The sequence below is a fragment of the Nerophis lumbriciformis genome, linkage group LG28 (genome assembly GCF_033978685.3).
Source record: "Nerophis lumbriciformis linkage group LG28, RoL_Nlum_v2.1, whole genome shotgun sequence".
NCBI lineage: Eukaryota > Metazoa > Chordata > Actinopteri > Syngnathiformes > Syngnathidae > Nerophis > Nerophis lumbriciformis.
In genome coordinates, this window is record NC_084575.2 from 5,144,463 (window position 1) to 5,166,213 (window position 21,751).

At 39.8% G+C, this 21,751-nt stretch overlaps 3 protein-coding genes and 3 non-coding genes across 6 annotated transcripts in view; 3 read left to right on the forward strand and 3 right to left on the reverse strand.

The window, feature by feature from the left end:
• Positions 1 to 21,751, forward strand: part of LOC133570632 (uncharacterized) — a 296,050-nt gene that overhangs the window by 149,515 nt on the left and 124,784 nt on the right. The gene's annotated exons all lie outside the window — the stretch shown is intronic.
• Positions 1 to 21,751, reverse strand: part of LOC140680159 (uncharacterized) — a 108,746-nt gene that overhangs the window by 43,061 nt on the left and 43,934 nt on the right. The window lies entirely within an intron of this gene.
• On the forward strand, positions 12,702 to 12,775 carry trnan-guu (transfer RNA asparagine (anticodon GUU)). The gene has a single exon. It is a non-coding gene; the product is annotated as a tRNA-Asn (tRNA).
• Positions 15,086 to 15,156, forward strand: trnag-gcc (transfer RNA glycine (anticodon GCC)). The gene has a single exon. It is a non-coding gene; the product is annotated as a tRNA-Gly (tRNA).
• Positions 16,437 to 16,509, reverse strand: trnav-cac (transfer RNA valine (anticodon CAC)). The gene has a single exon. It is a non-coding gene; the product is annotated as a tRNA-Val (tRNA).
• On the reverse strand, positions 16,794 to 19,023 carry LOC133570536 (uncharacterized). The gene has a single exon (XM_061923221.2). The coding sequence runs from the start codon at positions 18,974 to 18,976 to the stop codon at positions 17,636 to 17,638; it is 1,341 nt and encodes a 446-aa protein (XP_061779205.1). The 5' UTR covers positions 18,977 to 19,023; the 3' UTR covers positions 16,794 to 17,635.

Genomic DNA, 21,751 nt, shown 5'->3' on the forward strand with positions numbered 1-21,751 from the left:
CCCCGGGAAGTCCTGTGGGGAGTGCTCAGAGAGTATGGGGTAACGGACTGTCTTATTGTGGCGGTTCGCTCCCTGTATAATCAGTGTCAGAGCTTGGTCCGTAAGTCGGACCCGTTTCCAGTGAGGGTTGGACTCCGCCAGGGCTGCCCTTTGTCACCGATTCTGTTCATAACCTTTATGGACAGAATTTCTAGGCGCAGTCAAGGCGTTGAGGGTATCTGGTTTGGTGGCTGCAGGATTAGGTCTCTACTTTTTGCAGATGATGTAGTCCTGATGGCTTCATCTGGCCAAGATCTTCAGCTCTCACTGGATCGGTTCGCAGCCGAGTGTGAAGCGACTGGGATGGGAATCAGCACCTCCAAATCTGAGTCCATGGTTCTTGCCCGGAAAAGGGTGGAGTGCCATCTCCGGGTTGGGGAGGAGATCTTGCCCCAAGTGGAGGAGTTCAAGTACCTCGGAGTCTTGTTCACGAGTGAGGGAAGAGTGGATCGTGAGATCGACAGGCGGATCGGTGCGGCGTCTTCAGTAATGCGGACACTGTATCAATCCGTTGTGGTGAAGAAGGAGCTGAGCCGGAAGGCAAAGCTCTCGATTTACTGGTCGATCTACGTTCCCATCCTCACCTATGGTCATGAGCTTTGGGTCATGACCGAAAGGACAAGATCACGGGTACAAGCGGCCGAAATGAGTTTCCTCCGCCGGGTGGCGGGGCTCTCCCTTAGAGATAGGGTGAGAAGCTCTGTCATCCGGGGGGAGCTCAAAGTAAAGCCGCTGCTCCTCCACATCAAGAGGAGCCAGATGAGGTGGTTCGGGCATCTGGTCAGGATGCCACCCGAACGCCTCCCTCGGGAGGTGTTTCGGGCACGTCCGACCGGTAGGAGGCCACGGGGTAGACCCAGGACACGTTGGGAAGACTATGTCTCCCGGCTGGCCTGGGAACGCCTCGGGATCCCCCGGGAGGAACTGGACGAAGTGGCTGGGGAGAGGGAAGTCTGGGCTTCCCTGCTTAGGCTGCTGCCCCCGCGACCCGACCTCGGATAAGCGGAAGAAGATGGATGGATGGATGGATACAATTTTGATTATTTCTTCTTTTGTCACGTTCTTAAGAAACATGGAATTGGGATTTCTGTCTATGAGCTCATTCAAGTCCTCAACTGATCCATCATCTGCATTTGGAAATCTTTGTTCCACATTGTTTCCGATATTAACAAAGTAATCATTAAAACGTTCAACTATTTGGTTCATATTGTCATTTTTTGTATTTCCATGTAGAAAGTACTGGGGGTAATCTTTCTTAGCAGCATTTTTAATGATGCTATTTAGGATGCCCCATGTTGCTCTCATGTTGTTTCTGTTCTTCTTTAATAATTGTCTGTAGTATTCCTTCTTACATGTTCCTAGTATACCAATTAGCTTGTTTTTATATTTATTATACTTATTTTGTGCCTCTATAGATGTCTGTGTTATTAATATTCCATATAATGTCTTTTTTTTGTGACAAGCATTTTTCAGTCCTTTTGTCATCCATGGTTGGTTGTTTTTATTTTGCTTCTTACTAACTTCTTTCCATGGACAACATAAACATTGATATTATACATCTGGGCCAATACATACATACATATATATATATATATATATATATATATATATATATATATATGTATATATATATATATATATATATATATATATTTGATGTGGCAAGCTACTTTTGCAGTGTAGCTTGTAGTGTAGCGTGCTCCAATTCTCTGAGGATAGCTTAGCTCCATTTAATTGAGAGTAACTTGTAGCTTAGCTTACTACATTGTCCAGGTAGCTTGCCCATCACTGTCTATTTGGCCTAGCTCACATGTCAATAGTTTGAATACTGCAAACTTCAATACAGTAACACCTCATTTGTTCTGCAGACGTCCAGCGGGTGTCAGCGGGGAGTCATGAAGAGGAGTGGCACACCAGTGTGGGACAGAAGGAGCTACAGGCCCCCTCCCACATTAAAGAGGAGCAGCTTCATGATGAAGATGAAGCTCAGTCCTTACAGCTTCATCACAGTCAAAGTGAGGAGAACAGAGGGGCGGAGCTTGTAAGTCAACACATCACAGAAGCTGATGGAGAGCATTGTGAAGATATCAAGTCAGAACCAGACAGCATCTTTGCTCCACTGTCAGACATGGACCACATGATGTCACACTCTTCTGATCACAGTGACCACATCCAAAAACCTTTGGAGAGTAAAAATGACTCTAAAGGTGATACGAGACATCACACTAACAACAAACACTTTGACTGTTCTGATTGTGGGAAATCATTTACATGGAAGAGTGATTTTACAAGACACATTAGAATACATACTGGAGAGAAACCTTTTACTTGCTCTGTTTGTAAGAAGAGTTTCTCCAGAAAGGAACAAATGACCATACACATGAGAACACACACTGGAGAGAAACCTTTTGCTTGCTCAGCTTGTGCTAAAAGATTCAAAACTAAGAAGGAAATGATATTTCACATGAGAACACACACAGGTGAGAAACCTTTTACTTGCTCTGTTTGTAAGAAGAGTTTCTCCACAAAACCTACCATGACCACACACATGAGACTACACACTGGAGAGAAACCTTTTGCTTGCTCATCTTGTGCTAAAACATTCATCACTAAGAAGGAAATTATATTGCACCTGAGAACACACCTACATGAGAAACTTTTAACTTGCTCTGTTTGTAAGAAGATTTTCTCCAGAAAGGGTATCATGACCACACACATGAGAACACACACTGGAGAGAAACCTTTTACTTGCTCTGTTTGTAAGAAGAGTTTCTCCAGAAAGGAAAACATGACCACACACATGAGAGCACACACTGGAGAGAAACCTTTTGCTTGCTCAGCTTGTGCTAAAAGATTCTACACTAAGAAAGAAATGATATTACACATGAGAACACACACAGGTGAGAAACCTTTTACTTGCTCTGTTTGTAAGAAGAGTTTCTCCAGAAAGGAAAACATGACCACACACATGAGAACACACAATGGAAAGAAACCGTTTAGTTGCACTGTGTGTGATAAGATGTTCAGGTATAAGTATCAGGTCAGTAAACACGAGTGTTTAACAGTCATGGAAGCTGCAGGGATGTAAAAACACTTAAACAGTGATTGTGTTAATTGTAGTTTAAAAACACAGCATGTTTAATATGAATGTATATTTGATGTTGTATGTAGTGCTTCTCATCTTCTAGTCTTATATGTTGTCCTGTACTTACTTTTTAAGTTGTGTGCATGTCTTGAATATTATATATGTAGCTACTATTTTATTCTATTTTCTCATTGTTAAACGGAGGACATCTTATTATTTTAATTAGGGATTTTTTCCATGCATATTTTCTATTTTATTTAGTTGATGTTATTATCCAACTAAAAGTATGAATGAATAAAATGGTTAACAAAATGTGGACTCTGGTAGATTAGCAGCATTGTTACATCATGGATGTTAACTACTGCAAAACATCAACAAAGAAGAAAAATGCTGAAGTTAGCAACACATCACTGAACTTTAGAGCCATCGTGAGTGGAGTTGCTTGTTTTTATTGCTGCATTTGTACTTATTTCACCTCACATCTTCACTTTTAATCCTAAAGTCTTCTTCACATATATTGTTGTAGGCTTCTAACATTTATGTTTCTGATGTGTGTGTGTAGTCTGTGGAAAGGGTTGTTGTCCCTTGTGGATCCAATTGTTCACTTGCACAGACACATCTTCATCATCATCATCATCATCACCGGTCCACTACTGGACGAAACCTTAGCATTAATGTTTTAATATAAGTGTGACCTCATTATTCCTTGATAATAAGACTAAAAATACAGATTTAAGCACTGTATTAGAGTGCTTCTTGTAGTACTCCAACTCGCCACACTGAGAAGTGGGGGCGATCATGAGCTAGCAGATGTTATTAGTTTATTATTCTACGGTCAATGGTCAACAAAATAAACAAACAGTTGTACATTCATAGAATGAAAATGAAAATGTTGCAGACCGAAAGGGTTTAGGCTGAAGTTTAACACTTATAGCGCCTAACCCTATAAACAATGTCAAGTACAAGATGAACTTCCGAAAATTATGAAATGTCTTTTGTACAACATATTATAAATACACATTATACACAATATGAACATTGTTCAATTATATACACAGTAAAGGCATGTGAAATATCCTTATACGCGTATTAAACCTTTGTACCAATTTATATACGATATACAAACAATTATACTTCCATTATTATTTATATCCCACATTTAGTATATGTTGCTATCATGTTTTATCAGCGAGGAAGACAACATTTGTGTTTACTTTTTTGTCAGATCCAAGTTTTATTGCTCTGCTGAATAAATGAATCACTATGGCTGCCAATATGGAGGATTATTTATATATTTAAGATCAAATACTTTCCTTAACAGCTAGAAAAATGACACCACAATAAAAGTGAACCAGCAGCAGGACTCAGTAAATATTTTATTCATTGACTAATTAATAAACTATAAAGAGTAAATTGACAGTGGATATTTCACAAGAGTTGACTAAAAAGTGTAAAATGGGAATGCTACATAAAATGCTTAACATAGACTGATACTGATACTGTGTAATCATTTATTTGTCCTAACATTATTTTGGGATATAAATTGATGTCCCCCCAATGTTAAACTCATTTCTACGCTCACTGTGTGAAGACTGGAGGTTAATGTACTAATAAAGTAAAAAGATGTAGCACAAATGATGTGTATATATGTTAGCCAATAACAAGTCCGTCTGTAAGGCACACAAACACATTTATTCAACATCGTTATGATGTAACATGGAAGATGCTAACGTTAAGCTAACTAGCGAGGTGATGCTGTGAAGAGCTGCTCCGCAAAGTTGGCATACAACCAGAAATTACTTTAAAATGTTATTATTAATGTTCACTTTCAATGTATTTATTTGGAACATGTCAAAACTTTACAAGCACAACTTTTGCTCAAGTGATCAAGCGTCCAACATGAGTGGAAGAAGCAGAGCTTGTCTGGTCCCCCCCAGTGTAAAAACTAAATGCTTGTCTGGTCCCCCCCAGTGTAAAAACTAAAGGCTTGTCTGGTCCCCCCCAGTGTAAAAAGTAAATGCTTGTCTGGTCCCCCCCAGTGTAAAAAGTAAATGCCACTCAATGATGTGTTGAGTTGAGTTGAGTGTATTTATTTCTATGTGACATTTAAAACAAGCTCAGTTGGCCAAAGTGCTGTACAGACATAAGACATAAGGTGCACATAGTGTCACATTAACATGGTAACACAGGAGGATGAATACAATACAATAGTAAAATATACCTTAAAAGAAGTGCAGAATATATCACCTAAAATACTAAAATGTAATAAATAAATACAAAAGGATAAAACAAGAAATAATTAAAAACAACCAAGATGCTGCCTAACTGGATTTGAACGCCAGGGAGTAAAAATATGTTTTAATATAGAAATAGTCTCAGAGACTGGGAGGATCTAATAGATAGTGGAAGGTTGTTCCACAGTCTGGGCCCTGCCACTGAGAAGGATCCATCTCCTCTGGTTTTTAGCCTAGTTCTTGGAACAGCCAGGAGGAGCTGATCTGAAGACCTCAGGGTCCTGCTGGGTTAGGTTTAGGGTTACCCTAACCCCCTACTGTACTGTTTACTTGTTGAAATACCCTTTTTAGAGCAAATATCTACCCACATGGCCACTTTGTTGCTGCCAAAAATGTATTTCAAATAATATTTTGATATTGACACACAGGGGCGTCACTAGCTTTTAAGGACAGGGGGGGCTTAGCCCCCAGGAGATGCATAGGATGCGAGCGAACGTAGCGCATGAGCACAAATCTTCACAAACGTCTAACAAAGACTTAGAAATGATTCACTGTTATTATTATTATTTCAGTGGGTTTATTTTCAATGTGTGTTCAGTACAACAACAACAATGACATTTTGTTGACAGCATCAACAAGAAACAATGACTTGCATGATCCTTCAAGAGACACTGAAACACAATGAAAGTGGTGGCATTAGCCTCTATGTTATTACTTCACAACATAGAGGCTAATGCCACCACTTTTACTCACAGTACAATAATTGTTTGTTCCCAAATATTTTGAAGTTGCACAGATTACATTTTGGGAACATATGTGACTAAAATGGTTGTAAATTCAAGCCCTGGAAATATTACTTAATTACTTGAATTAAAGTCATATCTGGACCGGGATAATTTGGCTTATATATAATATATTTATATATATATATATATATATATATATATATATATATATATATATATATTATGGCAAGTCGTTAAAGAAATTAAATATATATGGAAGTCTGAATAGAAATGAGAAAGGTTTATATATACTGTAAATAAGAAAGACTGCTGATGTGAAAAAGAGCCAAAGCTGTCAAAGAGCTGAGGGACCATCTTCAAAGTGCAATGTTGAAACAAATAATGTAAACAATAAAATGTAACTTCCAGGGCTTGAGATTAACGTAGTCCCGTCGTCCCGGGGACGGTAAAAAAATGCACGGGACGAAATGAAATGCTCCCCGGGACGATGGCTTTTAACCATTTTTTTTACTTTTTCTTTTTATGTATTTATTCATTTTACATTTTTTATTAAATGTCTTGGTTTTTCCTCCCTCTGAAAATCCTATGAAATGATTAACACCCATCCATCCATCCATTTTCTACCGCTTATTCCCTTCGGGGTCGCGGGGGGTGCTGGAGCCTATCTCAGCTACAATCGGGCGGAAGGCGGGGTACACCCTGGACAAGTCGCCACCTCATCACAGGGCCAACACAGATAGACAGACAACATTCACACTCACATTCACACACTAGGGACCATTTAGTGTTGCCAATCAACCTATCCCCAGGTGCATGTCTTTGGAGGTGGGAGGAGCCTATCCCCAGGTGCATGTCTTTGGAAGTGGGAGGGGCCTATCCCCAGGTGCATGTCTTTGGAGGTGGGAGGGGCCTATCCCCAGGTGCATGTCTTTGGAGGTGGGAGGGGCCTATCCCCAGGTGCATGTCTTTGGAGGTGGGAGGAAGCCGGAGTACCCGGAGGGAACCCACGCAGTCACGGGGAGAACATGCAAACTCCACACAGAAAGATCCCGAGCCCGGGATTGAACCCAGGACTAGTCAGGACCTTCGTATTGTGAGGCAGACGCACTAACCCCTCTTCCACCGTGCAGCTATTAATGTAACAATACAATACAACAAATATATTTAATGATGCTTTTTCCATTATTTGAACAATAGGCTAATGTATATTACTTGATATAGATTCTACAAGAAACACAAAAGTTAAAAATTAAATGATTTACAATTGCAGACACAAGGTTTGGTGCAGCTTCACTCATTGTAAAGGAGGACGGAAGTCCACGCAGGAGAAAAATGACTACAAAGATGGTGTATTTAGAGCGGGAAAGTAACTTTTTGTCAAACACAGACCAGGTGTAAAGTGGAGCTAATACATTTTACTACAAGCAGTGATGAATACTTACTTTCTTGAAAACCTTTCTTATGTTCATTTTGCATCCGTTCACGTTCTTGTTCTGCAATCTGCAGTGCTGTGTGCTAATGTGCTTCGTACACCTGCAGGACCGCAAGCAAGGTCGCAGAGAAAATGCGGACTGGATTTTGAGTGATGTGGGCATTTTCTATATGAAGAAGTGGAATGGATTGGATACCGACGCACTAAAGGGGCTCGCTACCTTACGCTATGAAGTGAGGGGAAACTGAGTGAATAATGACAGGTTATATGATTATTTATTTAAACTCATATTCGGGCCACTTCATAATGAATATGTCAGCATGTATTTGTAAAATAAAAATATATAACACCAAATGATTTAGGGGGGCTTAAGAATATTTTAGGGGGGCTTGAGCCCCCCTAAAATAGGCCTAACAACGCCAATGTTGACACATCTCATCTCTGCATACTCTACTAGAATACCCTTATGAGCATTACATATACTGTATATAAATCAAGTACCTATTTTACTGTTTACTTGTAGAAATACCCTTTACAAAGTTAAAATATGCCAAAACAACCACTTTGCTGCTGCCAAAAATTGATTTCAAGTAATATTTTGATATTGACACATCTCATCTCTGCATATTCTACTAGAATACCCTTATGAGCATTACATATATCAACACCTACTGTACTGTTTACTTGTTGAAATACCCTTTTTAGAGCTAAAAACTACCCAAATGGCCACTTTGCTGCTGCCAAAAATAGATTACAGACAATAATAACAATAATAACAAAATGTCAAAACATTTCTGTTAGAATAATTGTTTCTAAATGATCACAAAAAACTTTGTATTACATTGTGTTCCTGACAAAAGGACAGGGGCTGTCTTCGAAACGTACCAAGAAGAATGCTCGTAAAACTCCACTGGGACTTCAAAGCGGACAGATGGCAGGATCTGCCCGACTTCCAGAGGAACTCTTTTTGAAGTATTTTACAAACTCTTTTTGAACTATTTTATGGAACTCTCTTTGAACTATTTTATGGAACTCTTTTTTTTAACTATTTTATGGAACTCTTTTTTTTTTACTTTTTTACAACCTCTGCTTTTGAACTGTTCGGTAACCGAAGGCAACGCTGTTTACGACCCACTTCCCTCTGGAAGCAGCTGTGGTCAGGTGGGGGTAGAAAGTCAAATAAAGAAGGAGTGCAATCTTTTGGCAGAGCGTGGTTGAAGACTGTACAGAAAGTACAGTCGCCATGTTTCTCCTCAATATTGAGTCCAAATTTAATTCTGTTTCTGTTTGATTATTTGCCTCTTGTCTTGTATAGATGTCATCAGTGTTTGAACCTGATATTTCTCTAAAAAACAATATTATACATTCTGAAAATGTAAACGATAGCAAGAATATACCTACAACTTTCAGAAAAATTTCACTTGCAAACACTTTGTTTAAAAGGTTTTTACTGTACCAAAATTCTAAATAAGTAAATAAAAATGACTGATAAACACTGGAAAACTGTCACTGAATGTCTTAGTGTGATGTCATTCTGTCACAGACAAATGCTAAGCAGCTCCATGCTGGTGCTGAGAGGAAAAACATGTGTTATATTTGTGTCATTTTTTATATATATTTATATATAAATATATACACACACACATACATATATACAGTATACATATATACACACAAACACTCAATTTGACATACAAAATAAGTACTATTTTTAAGAACAAGTTACAGTAATATATAATACATATAACATATAATATATATGTATATATAAAAAAATATATATATATATTATATTATATATAGACATATAAACTATATGGGTATATATTTTCTCCAAAAAGGGTATTTCAACAAGTAAACAGTACAGTAGGTAGTTGATGTTGATATATGTAATGCTCATAAGGGTATTCTAGTCAAATATGTGATGTGTAAATATCAAAATATTACGTGGAATCACTTTTTGTCAGGCACTATTACATTTAATGACAATGTTACATAAATGAATACATCCAAACACGTTGTACATATTTATTATGTGCAGGAAGAAATAACAGTTACAATTGTGTGTATCTTCCAAACAAGAAAGAGGTTTTATCACATCACCATGGGACTAACAACACTCCTTTAAATCTCATCAATACCACAGAAGAGGCAAACTGTCCTTTTCCGGGCACCATAAAGTCTTAAATAAAGTCAAACACGTAGCGATACAACAACCAGGAAGATAAAGTGTTTGTCTCACACCTACTAATCCACTGTGGACACACCAAGACACAAATGGAGGTTCAGTGACCTCCGCCAAGGAAAGACATTTTTGTCAGCCATTCACATTTTGCCACAACACACATGAGGGAAAGTCCTAGTTGGAAATACTAATATTGTGTGTAAGTCACCTGATACATGTTGTGTGTAAGTCACGTGATACATGTTGTGTGTAAGTCACGTGATACATGTTGTGTGTAAGTCACCTGATACATGTTGTGTGTAAGTCACGTGATACATGTTGTGTGTAAGTCACGTGATACATGTTGTGTGTAAGTCACCTGATACATGTTGTGTGTAAGTCACGTGATACATGTTGTGTGTAAGTCACGTGATACATGTTGTGTGTAAGTCACGTGATACATGTTGTGTGTAAGTCACGTGTGTAAGATGACAAAAAGAGATGTGAGTTGTTTTCAAGGCTTTGGTCCTGAAAAGATGGAAGGCTTTTGCTGGGCGCGGTGGGTATTTGGAATGGAAGAAACCTTGGAGGGGACCACAAGTGGTAATGATGATGCCAGCCTATTTCATCCTAAACTTCATTGCAAAAGGACACTTTCTTCTTTCCTTTATTTTTTTCCGGAAAAACATTTCGGCGACGGGGTTTTCAATTTAAAAGCTTTAATTTGCATTTTCTTTGCAGCCGACTTGCTTCCTCTCGTCGAAACGAGGAAGTGTCCTTCGGCCCGTTCAATCCCGGGTTGGGGTTGATGGAAGGAGTTTGGAAAAAAAAACAAATGTGAGAAAAGTTGGGCCCCCCGCGACGGTCCCCTTTCCTCTTTGGTCCGGGGTCCCCCCTTACGACTGTCCTTCGCCATTCTTTCCTCTTCTTTTTTAATATTTGTACAAAACTTCACTCGCCCAAAAAAAAAGAAAAGTTTTCGAAAAATGTGGTAGGGGGGGGGGCTCCAACAACTTTGCCGACTTTACGCTTGGTGACAGAAAAAAAGTTTTCGTGCACAACTTGAGTCCAGCTTTTCTTCCATGTTAAAATCGGTAATGATAACAATCTTTTTTCGTGTTTTTCTGAGGTAAAAAACAAAACAAAACAAAAAGTTTCTCCCCCTTACCGTTAAACGCCGCCTCGGGAATGGGGGGGGGGGGGGGAGAAAAGAAAAGGCCCTTTTTAGAAAAAATCTTTGACCTGGTCCTGGCTATTTGGGCGTGCTTCAGTTGGGACAAAAAAAGCATGTAAAGGATCTTGGACTGTTTTGGACAAAAAGCCTTCCCACCTGACTTGTCAATGTGCTGCAGAGACTGAGAGGGCATCATCTTCTACCACCACAAAACAAATGAAGCAAGAAAAGTCTTTTCCCAACCTTGAAAAGGGAAGAGGCGGAGAGAAGCAGTTTGTCGCTACATGCGGAAACAAATGCAAAATTGTGTGTGTATCATCTAATAGTGGCCTTCAGATTTCTGTCCTGGGAGTTAAAGACATACACTTGGTTGTCTCCGGTACTGAGAAAGACATGATTCCGTAGTAAGGAGCCCACTTTCACAATACACCACTGTGATAAATAAGCAAACTCCTTCCTTCCATCTTTATTTACAGCGGAAGAGAGACCACCACTGTTTCCCGCGCCTCAAATTCTGACCAATAGCAGTTTGCATTTAGCGGTAGTCGCGTCATCAAGTCTTTATTTTGTCTCTTACTGTGGTGTTGTCTTTATTTTGATATGGCATACAGGATGTGATGTTATTATGCTTGACACATTGACTCCTCTGGAGAATAAACTGATCATTACAACTCATATTAGTCGATTAAAGAAAGTGAATTTTGCTTTGATTTATTGTTTGAAATACTTAAACTATAGTATTGTTGTTACTTCAATGTTTACGCCAATCAAGCACTTGATGGCGTTGTGTTGCTAGACTAGGAAGCGGAAGTAGCGTTCATGAGGAGTTTCCATCATACAATTATTGATATTGTCTCTCAGTATGCAAAATAAAGGGACTTTGATTTATTGCATCAAATGTTAGTTGTAGTATTTACATGTTTTTCTTCAACAGTTGGGCAAGACAACCACAAGGTGGCGTAGGCCGCACCAGCACTTGTGTGGCTCAACCATGAAGAAGAAAACTATCCAATCAAAACATTTTCAAGAAAACTGTCATATTTCAATTCGCTTTGCATGGTTTTTTTTTGCCATTTTTACAACTTTTATCCGGCTTTTAAATCAAGCCCAAATGGAGCTTTTTAACGAAAGTGAAACATTTACGATGTACTTTTGGGAGAATAGGTTACAAACTTTTGAAGGGTGGCCTTTTGACAAAGACTGGAAAAGGTGAGTTTTGAGTCCAAATTGAAAAGAAGTCAGATTTAATTGTAAACACTGCAGATAAAATGACAAGACGCATGTAGCAGCTTTTTGTAGTGTTGTTGAAGCAAGTCTTTAACTCTTTCATTCTTAATAATCAAATGTAAATAATCAAATGTAGATACTTTTTCTTATGCCTTCTGATCTCTCTCTCTCTCTCTCTCTCTCGCTCTCTCTCTCTCTCTCTCTCTCTCTCTCTCTCTCTCTCTCTCTCTCTCTCTCTCTCTCTCTCTCTCTCTCTCTCTCTCTCTTAAATTTGCAAAAAAGTTTCTAGTTAAAACGTTTGCAACATAACTTTCAAGCCATGCTTGTTAAAACTAGCCTGCCACGCGGGAGACCTGGGTCCGATTCCCGGCCAATGCATTCTGTTGCTTTTATTACATTTTAACTAATATTCATAAGGGACAAAAGCAATGTTTGTGACAATCGCAGGACGCAGGCATTCCACCCAAAAGGCATATTGGACTCCCTGAAGTCTGAAACAGTGTACTTCTAGTTACGCCCATCCAAAGACAATGACATCGGGACATCGTAACATAAGATTTTATAATTTTTTGCGCAGTAATTAATCATGTAAACCAGTAAGTCTCTGTGGCGCAATCGGTCAGCGCGTTCGGCTGTTAACTGAGAGGATGGTGGTTCAAGCCCACCCAGGGACGGAATCTTGACTCGAGCACGGGGGTTTGAGGGTTTTCTTGTACAGCCCATGTCCTTCTCTAAATTTGCAAAAAAGTTTCTAGTTTCTTTTCTGTAACACTTTCTCAGTTTGTTTTCAAACCACATGAATGCAAGCCAAATTCTATTCGTTTTGAATAAAATCCCAATGGATCCACAGAGTTTGATGTTTACTGCAATGTTTTATTAAAAAAAATGCCATTTTAAATGTGGATTGAGTTGCCTATCGCCTCATTTTTGAGCCCATGTCCTTCTCTAAATTTGCAAAAAAAATTCTAGTTAAAACGTGTGCCACGTTTGCAACATAACTTTCAAGCCATTCTTGTTAAACTAATGTAAATTACTGATAATCAATGCTATCGCCTCATATTGGCTATCATTAATTCAGTGTAGCATGTTTGGTCCGTCGCAGCCCGCATTTCAAACGTTCTTCCTCTTAACCGAGTTCATAAATCTCTTTTACTCCACAGGCATTGGTGGTTCAGTGGTAGAATTCTCGCCTGCCACGCGGGAGACCCGGGTCCGATTCCCGGCCAATGCCTTCTGTTGCTTTTATTACCTTTTAACTAATATTCATAAGGGACAAAAGCAATGTTTGTGACAATCGCAAGACGCAGGCATTCCACCCAAAAGGCATATTGGACTCGCCGAAGGCTGAAGCAGTGTACTTCTAGTTACGCCCATCCAAAGACAATGACATCGGGACATCGTAACATAAGCTTTTATAATTTTTTGGGGAGTAACTAATCTTGTAAACCAGTAAGTCTCTGTGGCGCAATCGGTCAGCGCGTTCGGCTGTTAATTGAGAGGATGGTGGTTCAAGCCCACCCAGGGACGAAATCTTGACTCGAGCACGGGGGTTTGAAGGTTTTCTTGTACAGCCCATGTCCTTCTCTAAATTTGCAAAAAAGTTTCTAGTTAAAACGTGTGCCACGTTTGCAACATAACTTTCAAGCCATTCTTGTTCAAACTAATGTAAATTACTGATAATCAATGCTATCGCCTCATATTGGCTATCATTAATTCAGTGTAGCATGTTTGGTCCGTCGCAGCCCGCATTTCAAACGTTCTTCCTCTTAACAGAGTTCATAAATCTCTTTTACTCCACAGGCATTGGTGGTTCAATGGTAGAAATCACGCGGGAGACCCGGGTCCGATTCCCGGCCAATGCATTCTGTTGCTTTTATTACATTTTAACTAATATTCATAAGGGACAAAAGCAATGTTTGTGACAACCGCAAGACGCAGGCATTCCACCCAAAGGGCATATTGGACTCACCGAAGGCTGAATCAGTATACTTCTAGTTACGCCCATCCAAAGACAATGACATCGGGACATCGTAACATAAGCTTTTATAATTTTTTGGGGAGTAACTAATCTTGTAAACCAGTAAGTCTCTGTGGCGCAATCGGTCAGCGCGTTCGGCTGTTAATTGAGAGGATGGTGGTTCAAGCCCACCCAGGGACGAAATCTTGACTCGAGCACGGGGGTTTGAAGGTTTTCTTGTACAGCCCATGTCCTTCTCTAAATTTGCAAAAAAGTTTCTAGTTAAAACGTGTGCCACGTTTGCAACATAACTTTCAAGCCATTCTTGTTCAAACTAATGTAAATTACTGATAATCAATGCTATCGCCTCATATTGGCTATCATTAATTCAGTGTAGCATGTTTGGTCCGTCGCAGCCCGCATTTCAAACGTTCTTCCTCTTAACAGAGTTCATAAATCTCTTTTACTCCACAGGCATTGGTGGTTCAATGGTAGAAATCACGCGGGAGACCCGGGTCCGATTCCCGGCCAATGCATTCTGTTGCTTTTATTACATTTTAACTAATATTCATAAGGGACAAAAGCAATGTTTGTGACAACCGCAAGACGCAGGCATTCCACCCAAAGGGCATATTGGACTCACCGAAGGCTGAATCAGTATACTTCTAGTTACGCCCATCCAAGGACAATGACAATCGGTCAGCGCGTTCGGCTGTTAACTGAGAGAATGGTGATTCAAGCCCACCCAGGGACGAAACCTTGACTCGAGCACGGGGGTTTGAGGGTTTTCTTGTACAGCCCATGTCCTTCTCTAAATTTGTAAAAAAGTTTCTAGTTAAAACGTGTGCCACGTTTGCAACATAACTTTCAAGCCATTCTTGTTTAAACTAATTTAAATTACTGATAATCAATGCTATCGCCTCATATTGGCTATCATTAATTCAGTGTAGCATGTTTGGTCCGTCGCAGCCCGCATTTCAAACGTTCTTCCTCTTAACCGAGTTCATAAATCTCTTTTACTCCACAGGCATTGGTGGTTCAGTGGTAGAATTCTCGCCTGCCACGCGGGAGACCCGGGTCCGATTCCCGGCCAATGCATTCTGTTGCTTTTATTGCATTTTAACTAATATTCATAAGGGACAAAAGCAATGTTTGTGAAAACCGCAAGACGCAGGCATTCCACCCAAAGGACATATTGGACTCACCGAAGGCTGAATCAGTGTACTTCTAGTTACGCCCATCCAAAGACAATGACAATCGGTCAGCACGTTAGGCTGTTAACTGAGAGGATGGTGGTTCAAGCCCACCCAGGGACGAAATCTTGACGCGAGCACGAGGGTTTGAGGGTTTTCTTGTACAGCCCATGTCCTTCTCTAAATTTGCAAAAAAGTTTCTAGTAAAAACGTTTGCAACATAACTTTCAAGCCATGCTTGTTTAAACTAATGTAAATTACTGATAATCAATGCTATCGCCTCAAATTGGCTATCATCAATTCAGTGTAGGGTTATAGACATCGTGTTGAAATCCCATGCTGTTCCAGGCACTGTAGCTGTCAGTCAAGGTGCCTGTTTGTTAAATAGGAGATGTTGGGCTCAAATCCCGTCAGTGTCTTGAAGTTTTTTCTGTAACACTTTCTCAGTTTGTTTTCAAACCACATGAATGCAAGCCAAATTCTATTCATTTTGAATAAAATCCCAATGGATCCACAGAGTTTGATGTTTACTGCAATGTTTTCTTCCAAAAAATGCCATTTTAAATGTGGATTGAACCAGGACTCAGAAAGAAACACTACTTCAGATGGGTTCCAAATCACTTTGTTACAAGTAGTTTGTCAGGATATTCACCAGAGTAAGCATCCTGGAGATTAAGACAGCAGAGTGGCGCAGCTGAAGCGTGCTGGGCCCATAACCCAGAGGTCGATGGATCGAAACCATCCTCTGCTATGATTTAGGTTTCAGTTGTCTATTTGACTGGTTCTTAATTTGAAAGCAAGGCCAACACTCATTCAGACTGCAGCTGTCTTCTCTAACTCTTTGGGAATTACACCTATGATTCCTGCTAAAAGAGAGGTTAAACATCTTATAAGTCAATCTAAACAGTACAGTTGCAATCCATTGAAAGCCCTGAGAATACAGTGACTTGAATGAATGAGAAATTTCACAGGTTTGTGCGTGACATTTTCATGGAACCCAGCATTCATGATGTTGAAGCCTGAGGTCTGCCTATATGAGAACCCTCTAAATTTGGTGTTGTGTGTGCTCGGCTGTACATGAGGTGGTCAGCTATGTTGCAAACTACTTTATGATGAAACACAGGACCTTGCTATCATTTATTTCCTTGCTTATTTATAGAGGTAAGAAGGAAAGTAAAAAGACCTTGTTTCCACCCTGTTTCGAACAGGGGACCTTTCGCGTGTGAGGCGAATGTGATAACCACTACACCATGGAAACTGCTGCAAGTTGCAGACCTTTATCAAGACTTACAAGTTGATTTTCGGCCAATGGAAAACATGGTGCTTGCTAGTCTTATTGCTGTTATTAGCTGCATTGCATTTCTTGCCTTTTGTGGATGTTGTTTTGTAGAATGTGTTCTACTTTGTAGCATGTTTTTTTCTGTCGCAGCCCGCATTTCAAACGTTCTTCCTCTTAACCGAGTTTAGAAAATTCTAATGTATGCTGACCTTGAATGGAACATTGTCACGACACGCACGGCCAAAAACTGTTTGTGTCCTCCATGCAATCGCCCCGAGTGCTCCCACCTGAACCCAATTAAATGACGTTACCATGGCAACCGCACCATAGCAACGGTCCCATCCCTGTCAACACATTTCAGCATGAACAGAGGCCAGCAATCAATGAGAGAAAACAAGATAAAAACAATATGAACAAATAAGGAAATTGGCTCCTACAGTATGCAAAGTAAATGTCTGTGGGATGATGTACAATACTGGCTTGTGCCTGACACTCCAAACTTTGATTGATATTGATATTGTTTTGGGGATGTTTAAAAAGAAAACATACATTAAAAATGTTTAAAACCCAATAATGGGAATTTTTGTTTTATCCACGAATGTAAGTTTGTAAAAAGAAAAAATAAACATCCTTCCACAAACAATTCAGCCTTTTTCTCTCACTTTTATATTGCATAAAGGTCTGGGGACATACATATAAAACAATCATCATATTACAAAAGAGAGTAATAAAGATCATTAATAAAATGGATTATAGAGACCCAACAAATAATTCATAAAGTCACACATTTTAAAATGGTATAAAAGACAAGTGTTCAAATGATGTATAAAGTAAATAATAATATGCTTCCTGAAGTGGTCCAGAAGATGTTTCACATGTGAACCAGTACATATGTACATCATATAAAGGTGCTAATCTATGGGATCATTAACAAGTAGAAAAACAAATATGGAATACTTCAATATTTCAAACTATCTAATCTATAAATGTAGGAGCATATTAAAAAGATAGTTACACAAACAACAATGTCACACATGTTATATGTGCTGATGTTGTTAGAAAGTCAACATTAAAGTCTTGACAGTTTATTTCAAATCCTGCAGTTTCATTTGCTGCTGCTGTTCTCACCAGCACACTTGTGTTTCTTACACTGGTACTTAGAAGACAATCTTTCACCACACACACTGCAACTCAACACTTTCTCTCCTGGGTGTCTTCTCATGTGTCTTTTCAAAGAAAAAGGTTTTTCACCAGTGTGTATTCTCATGTGTCTTTTCAAAGATTGCCTTTTAGTAAAACCTTTACCACAGATTGAACAAGAAAAAGGTTTTTCACCAGTGTGTTTTCTCATGTGCATTTTCACACTCTGACTTTGTCTAAACTCTTTACCACAAGTTGAACAGGAAAAAGGTTTTTCACCAGTGTGTGTTCTCATGTGTATTTTCAAATTTTGACTCTGTGTAAAACCTTTACCACAGGTTGAACAGGAAAATGGTTTTTCACTAGTGTGTGCTCTCATGTGTCCTTTCAAATGTTGACTTTGTGTAAAACTTTTACTACAGATTGAACAGATACAAGGTTTTTCACCAGTGTGTGTTCTCATGTGTCTTTTCACACTGTGACTTTGTGTAAAACCTTTACCACAAGTTGAACAGGAAAAAGGTTTTTCACCAGTGTGTGTTCTCGCGTGTACTTTCAAATGTTGACTTTGTGTAAAACCTTTACCACAAGTTGAACAGGAAAAGGGATTTTCACCAGTGTGTGTTCTCATGTGTCCTTTCAAATGTTGACTTTGTGTAAAACCTTTACCACAGGTTGAACAGGAAAAGGGTTTTTCACCAGTGTGTATTCTCATGTGTATTTTCAAAGATCGCTTTTGTGTAAAACCTTTACCACAGAATGAACAAGAAAAAGGTTTTTCACCAGTGTGTGTTTTCATGTGTACTTTCATATTGCAATGGTCATTAAAGGTTTTGTCACAGTGGGAACATGTGAAGTGAGTGTTGTCAGTGTGACATGTTGCATCATCTTTAGAGTGTTCATCATCAGTGTCAGGAGAGTGTGACGTTGTGTCCTCACTATCTGATAGTGGAGCTAAGATCTTGTCTGCTTGTGATCCTCCACAGTGGTCTCCATCAGCTTCTGTTGTCATGTGTTGTGTTGAGCTGCTGCTTGGAGGCTCCGCCTCTCTCTTCTCCTCACTTTCACCTTTGACCTCATCATCTTCACTCTTCACAGGGACACCAGTCACTGGGAACTCCACCAGTCCTTCAATATGATCTCCTTCCTGACTAACGCTGTGTTCCTCCTCTTCCTCTTTAATGTGGGGGGTCAGTGAGTCTTCCTCTTCCTTTTTACAGGGCAGGGTCTGTGTCAAAGAGGAAAAGGGGACTTCAGAGGGTCCGTGGTGCCTGGTCTTCCTCTTTGGTGGATCCTCCTTCAACATCCTGAAGCTACTCTCCTGTTTTTCAGGCAGAAGTTGTTCTTCACAGACGTCTGCAGGACACAAAATGACAAACATGCTTGAGAAATGTCCAGATTTGCTCAGTCACATGAGGCATTCAGTAAGTTTACATGTACTTAAAATAACAAGTTAATGTATGAATTGGCCTGAAAACAAACACACTGCTGTTTACAACATCATTCACAGGAAAAGAAGACCACTTTTTACGAGGGGTGGGCAATATGGCCTAAAATCTGTATTGACATAAATTCCCTTCTGCCTGAGGTATGATGTATAAAGTTGGAGAAAAGATTAGGTCGTTTACATTGTAAATCTGTATTCCGTATTGTTAGCTCTGCTATGGCGCTACCTTGTGGTCGAGTTCGCTCACTGCGAGTGCAGTGGGTTGAAAGTGCATTTCCTTTTGCTACGTGCCATAAACCCCAAGTATGGTTTCTTCTTTATCTCGCCAAGCAACGTTTGTAAGTGTAACCGGGGATTTCCACTGGATGTGGAACGGCGGCGTCACGGCGACAGACTTAACCACAATTTGTGGTGTAGAATGACGTCTGGAACTCAAGATAGTTCCACATGTCTGGGAACGCCACCGACGGATAATCCTTGATATTACTCAACAAATCTTTAGGGATCTATTCCGTTTCATAATTAGATTTTTTTCTCGTATCTGCTTTTCGCAGGAAGATCTCGGCCAGGGGTGTTTAAACTAATTTTAGATGGGGGGCCACATGGAGGAAGATCTACTCCAAGTTGGCCGGACTGGTAAAATTACAGCAAGATAACGTAAAAATAAAGACAACTGCAGATTGTTTTCTTTGTTTAAAAATAGAACAAACACATTCTGAAAATGTACAAATCATGTTTTTTTTTTTTACATCCAATAGTATTCTATATTTAGTTGTCCTTTTTTACACTTTCAGAATCAATTATGTGATAATGTTCATCAGTCAACTCATTGGTGTTCATTTTCAATCCATCAAGATAAATAAATAATATCAAAATCAAATTACAGGATGTTATTGATGTAGTTTGCTCATTTTCCCCGACTGGTGCGCCAACATCATGTGTTTTAATTGTGTTTTACATATGTAGCATCATCTACAAAGATACAAAGAATTGATATTGCGACATCTAGAGGACACATTTAGAACAGCAGTTTCTTTCATTCAAAAATTGCGACTCATTTTTGTACTTAGCAAACTCATCCAGTCTCATTCACACACTAATGGCGGGATCTGCCATGCAAGGCGCTTACCACGACCCATCAGGAGCAAGGGTGAAGTGTCCTGCTCAAGGACACAACAGACGTGACTAGGTTGGTAGAAGGTGGGGATTGAACCAGGAACCCTCAAGCATGGCCACTCTACCAACCGCGCCACTAGCCTTACACCATAGACCTGCCTACTAGCCTTCCACCATCGGCCTGCCTGCTAGCCTTCCACCATCGGCCTGACTGCTAGCCTTCCACCATCAACCTGCCTGCTTGCCTTCCACCATCGGCCTGTCTACCAGCCTTCCACCATCGACCTGCCTGCTTGCCTTCCACCATCGGCCTGTCTACCAGCCTTCCACCATCGGCCTGTCTACCAGCCTTCCACCATCGACCTGCCTATTAGCCTTCCACCATCGACTTGCCTGCTAGCCTTCCACCATCGACCTGCCTGCTAGCCTTCCACCATCGACCTGCCTACTAGCCTTCCATCGGCCTGCTGTTTGCCTCCAGCCATTGGCTTCGTCTACGGGCTTCCACCCATCGGCCTTGGTTGCTAGTCTTTAGCCCTGTCTGCTAACATCTTCAAAAGTGGTAAAACAAGTGGAACTTCTCCTCTCACTATGTCACAAATTATTATATTGTGTTTTATACTTTTGTGTGGTTTTACTGGTGTCCCAAATGGGTCTGGTCACCCCCACTCACGAGCTATGCTACTTCAAGATGCACAGTTTGACATATTTGATCATTTGACATTTCATCATAGTGGCAGCTACAAAATAACCTCGGCCTTATCTCAGTTGAAGATTTCTGTGACTTTGGACAAAACAAAATGGCTGCATACTATGGTAGAGTCCATTCATTCTTATTGTTTGCTTGTTTTGAGAGATCACGTCAACATTACTGCATCCTCCCCTATTGTGAGCACTTACTTTCACAGATTAAAGACCGACTCAAAAGATGGTAACTTTAAGTGCAAATGTTTAAATATATTATTGTTATTGCTCTCAGGAAATGTTGAGACTAATCCAGGCCTTGATACACCTACACAATGTTTTACACCTGCGGATTTTAAAACTAGATCTGGTTTTGGGATTATTCATATCAATGTTTGGAGTTTACTCCCTAAACTGGATATGATAAAGATCTGGATAAACTCAACAAATGTTGATATTGTAGTCTTATCTGAAACTTGGCTTAAACAATCTGTGCTTGATAAAGATATTTACATTCATGGCTATAATGTCTATCGTACTAACTGACAAAGAAAATGTGGTGGAGTGGCCATATATATTTAGCAGAGGTTTGATGTTAAATTAGTGCTCTCTGAATCAGTAAGTAAAGAACTTGAACTTTTATCACTTGAAATTGAATTAGCTAGAAATCACCACATTATGGTAGTGGGGTGTTTTAGGCCTCCATCGGACCCTAGTAATTCCCTATCTACTCTTGTGAAGCTTCTGTCTCAACTGAAATACAAGGAAATAGTGATTTGAACTGGGACTGGCTCACATCTGTGTCTGACTCTTTGAAAGCACAGTGTGAATCTC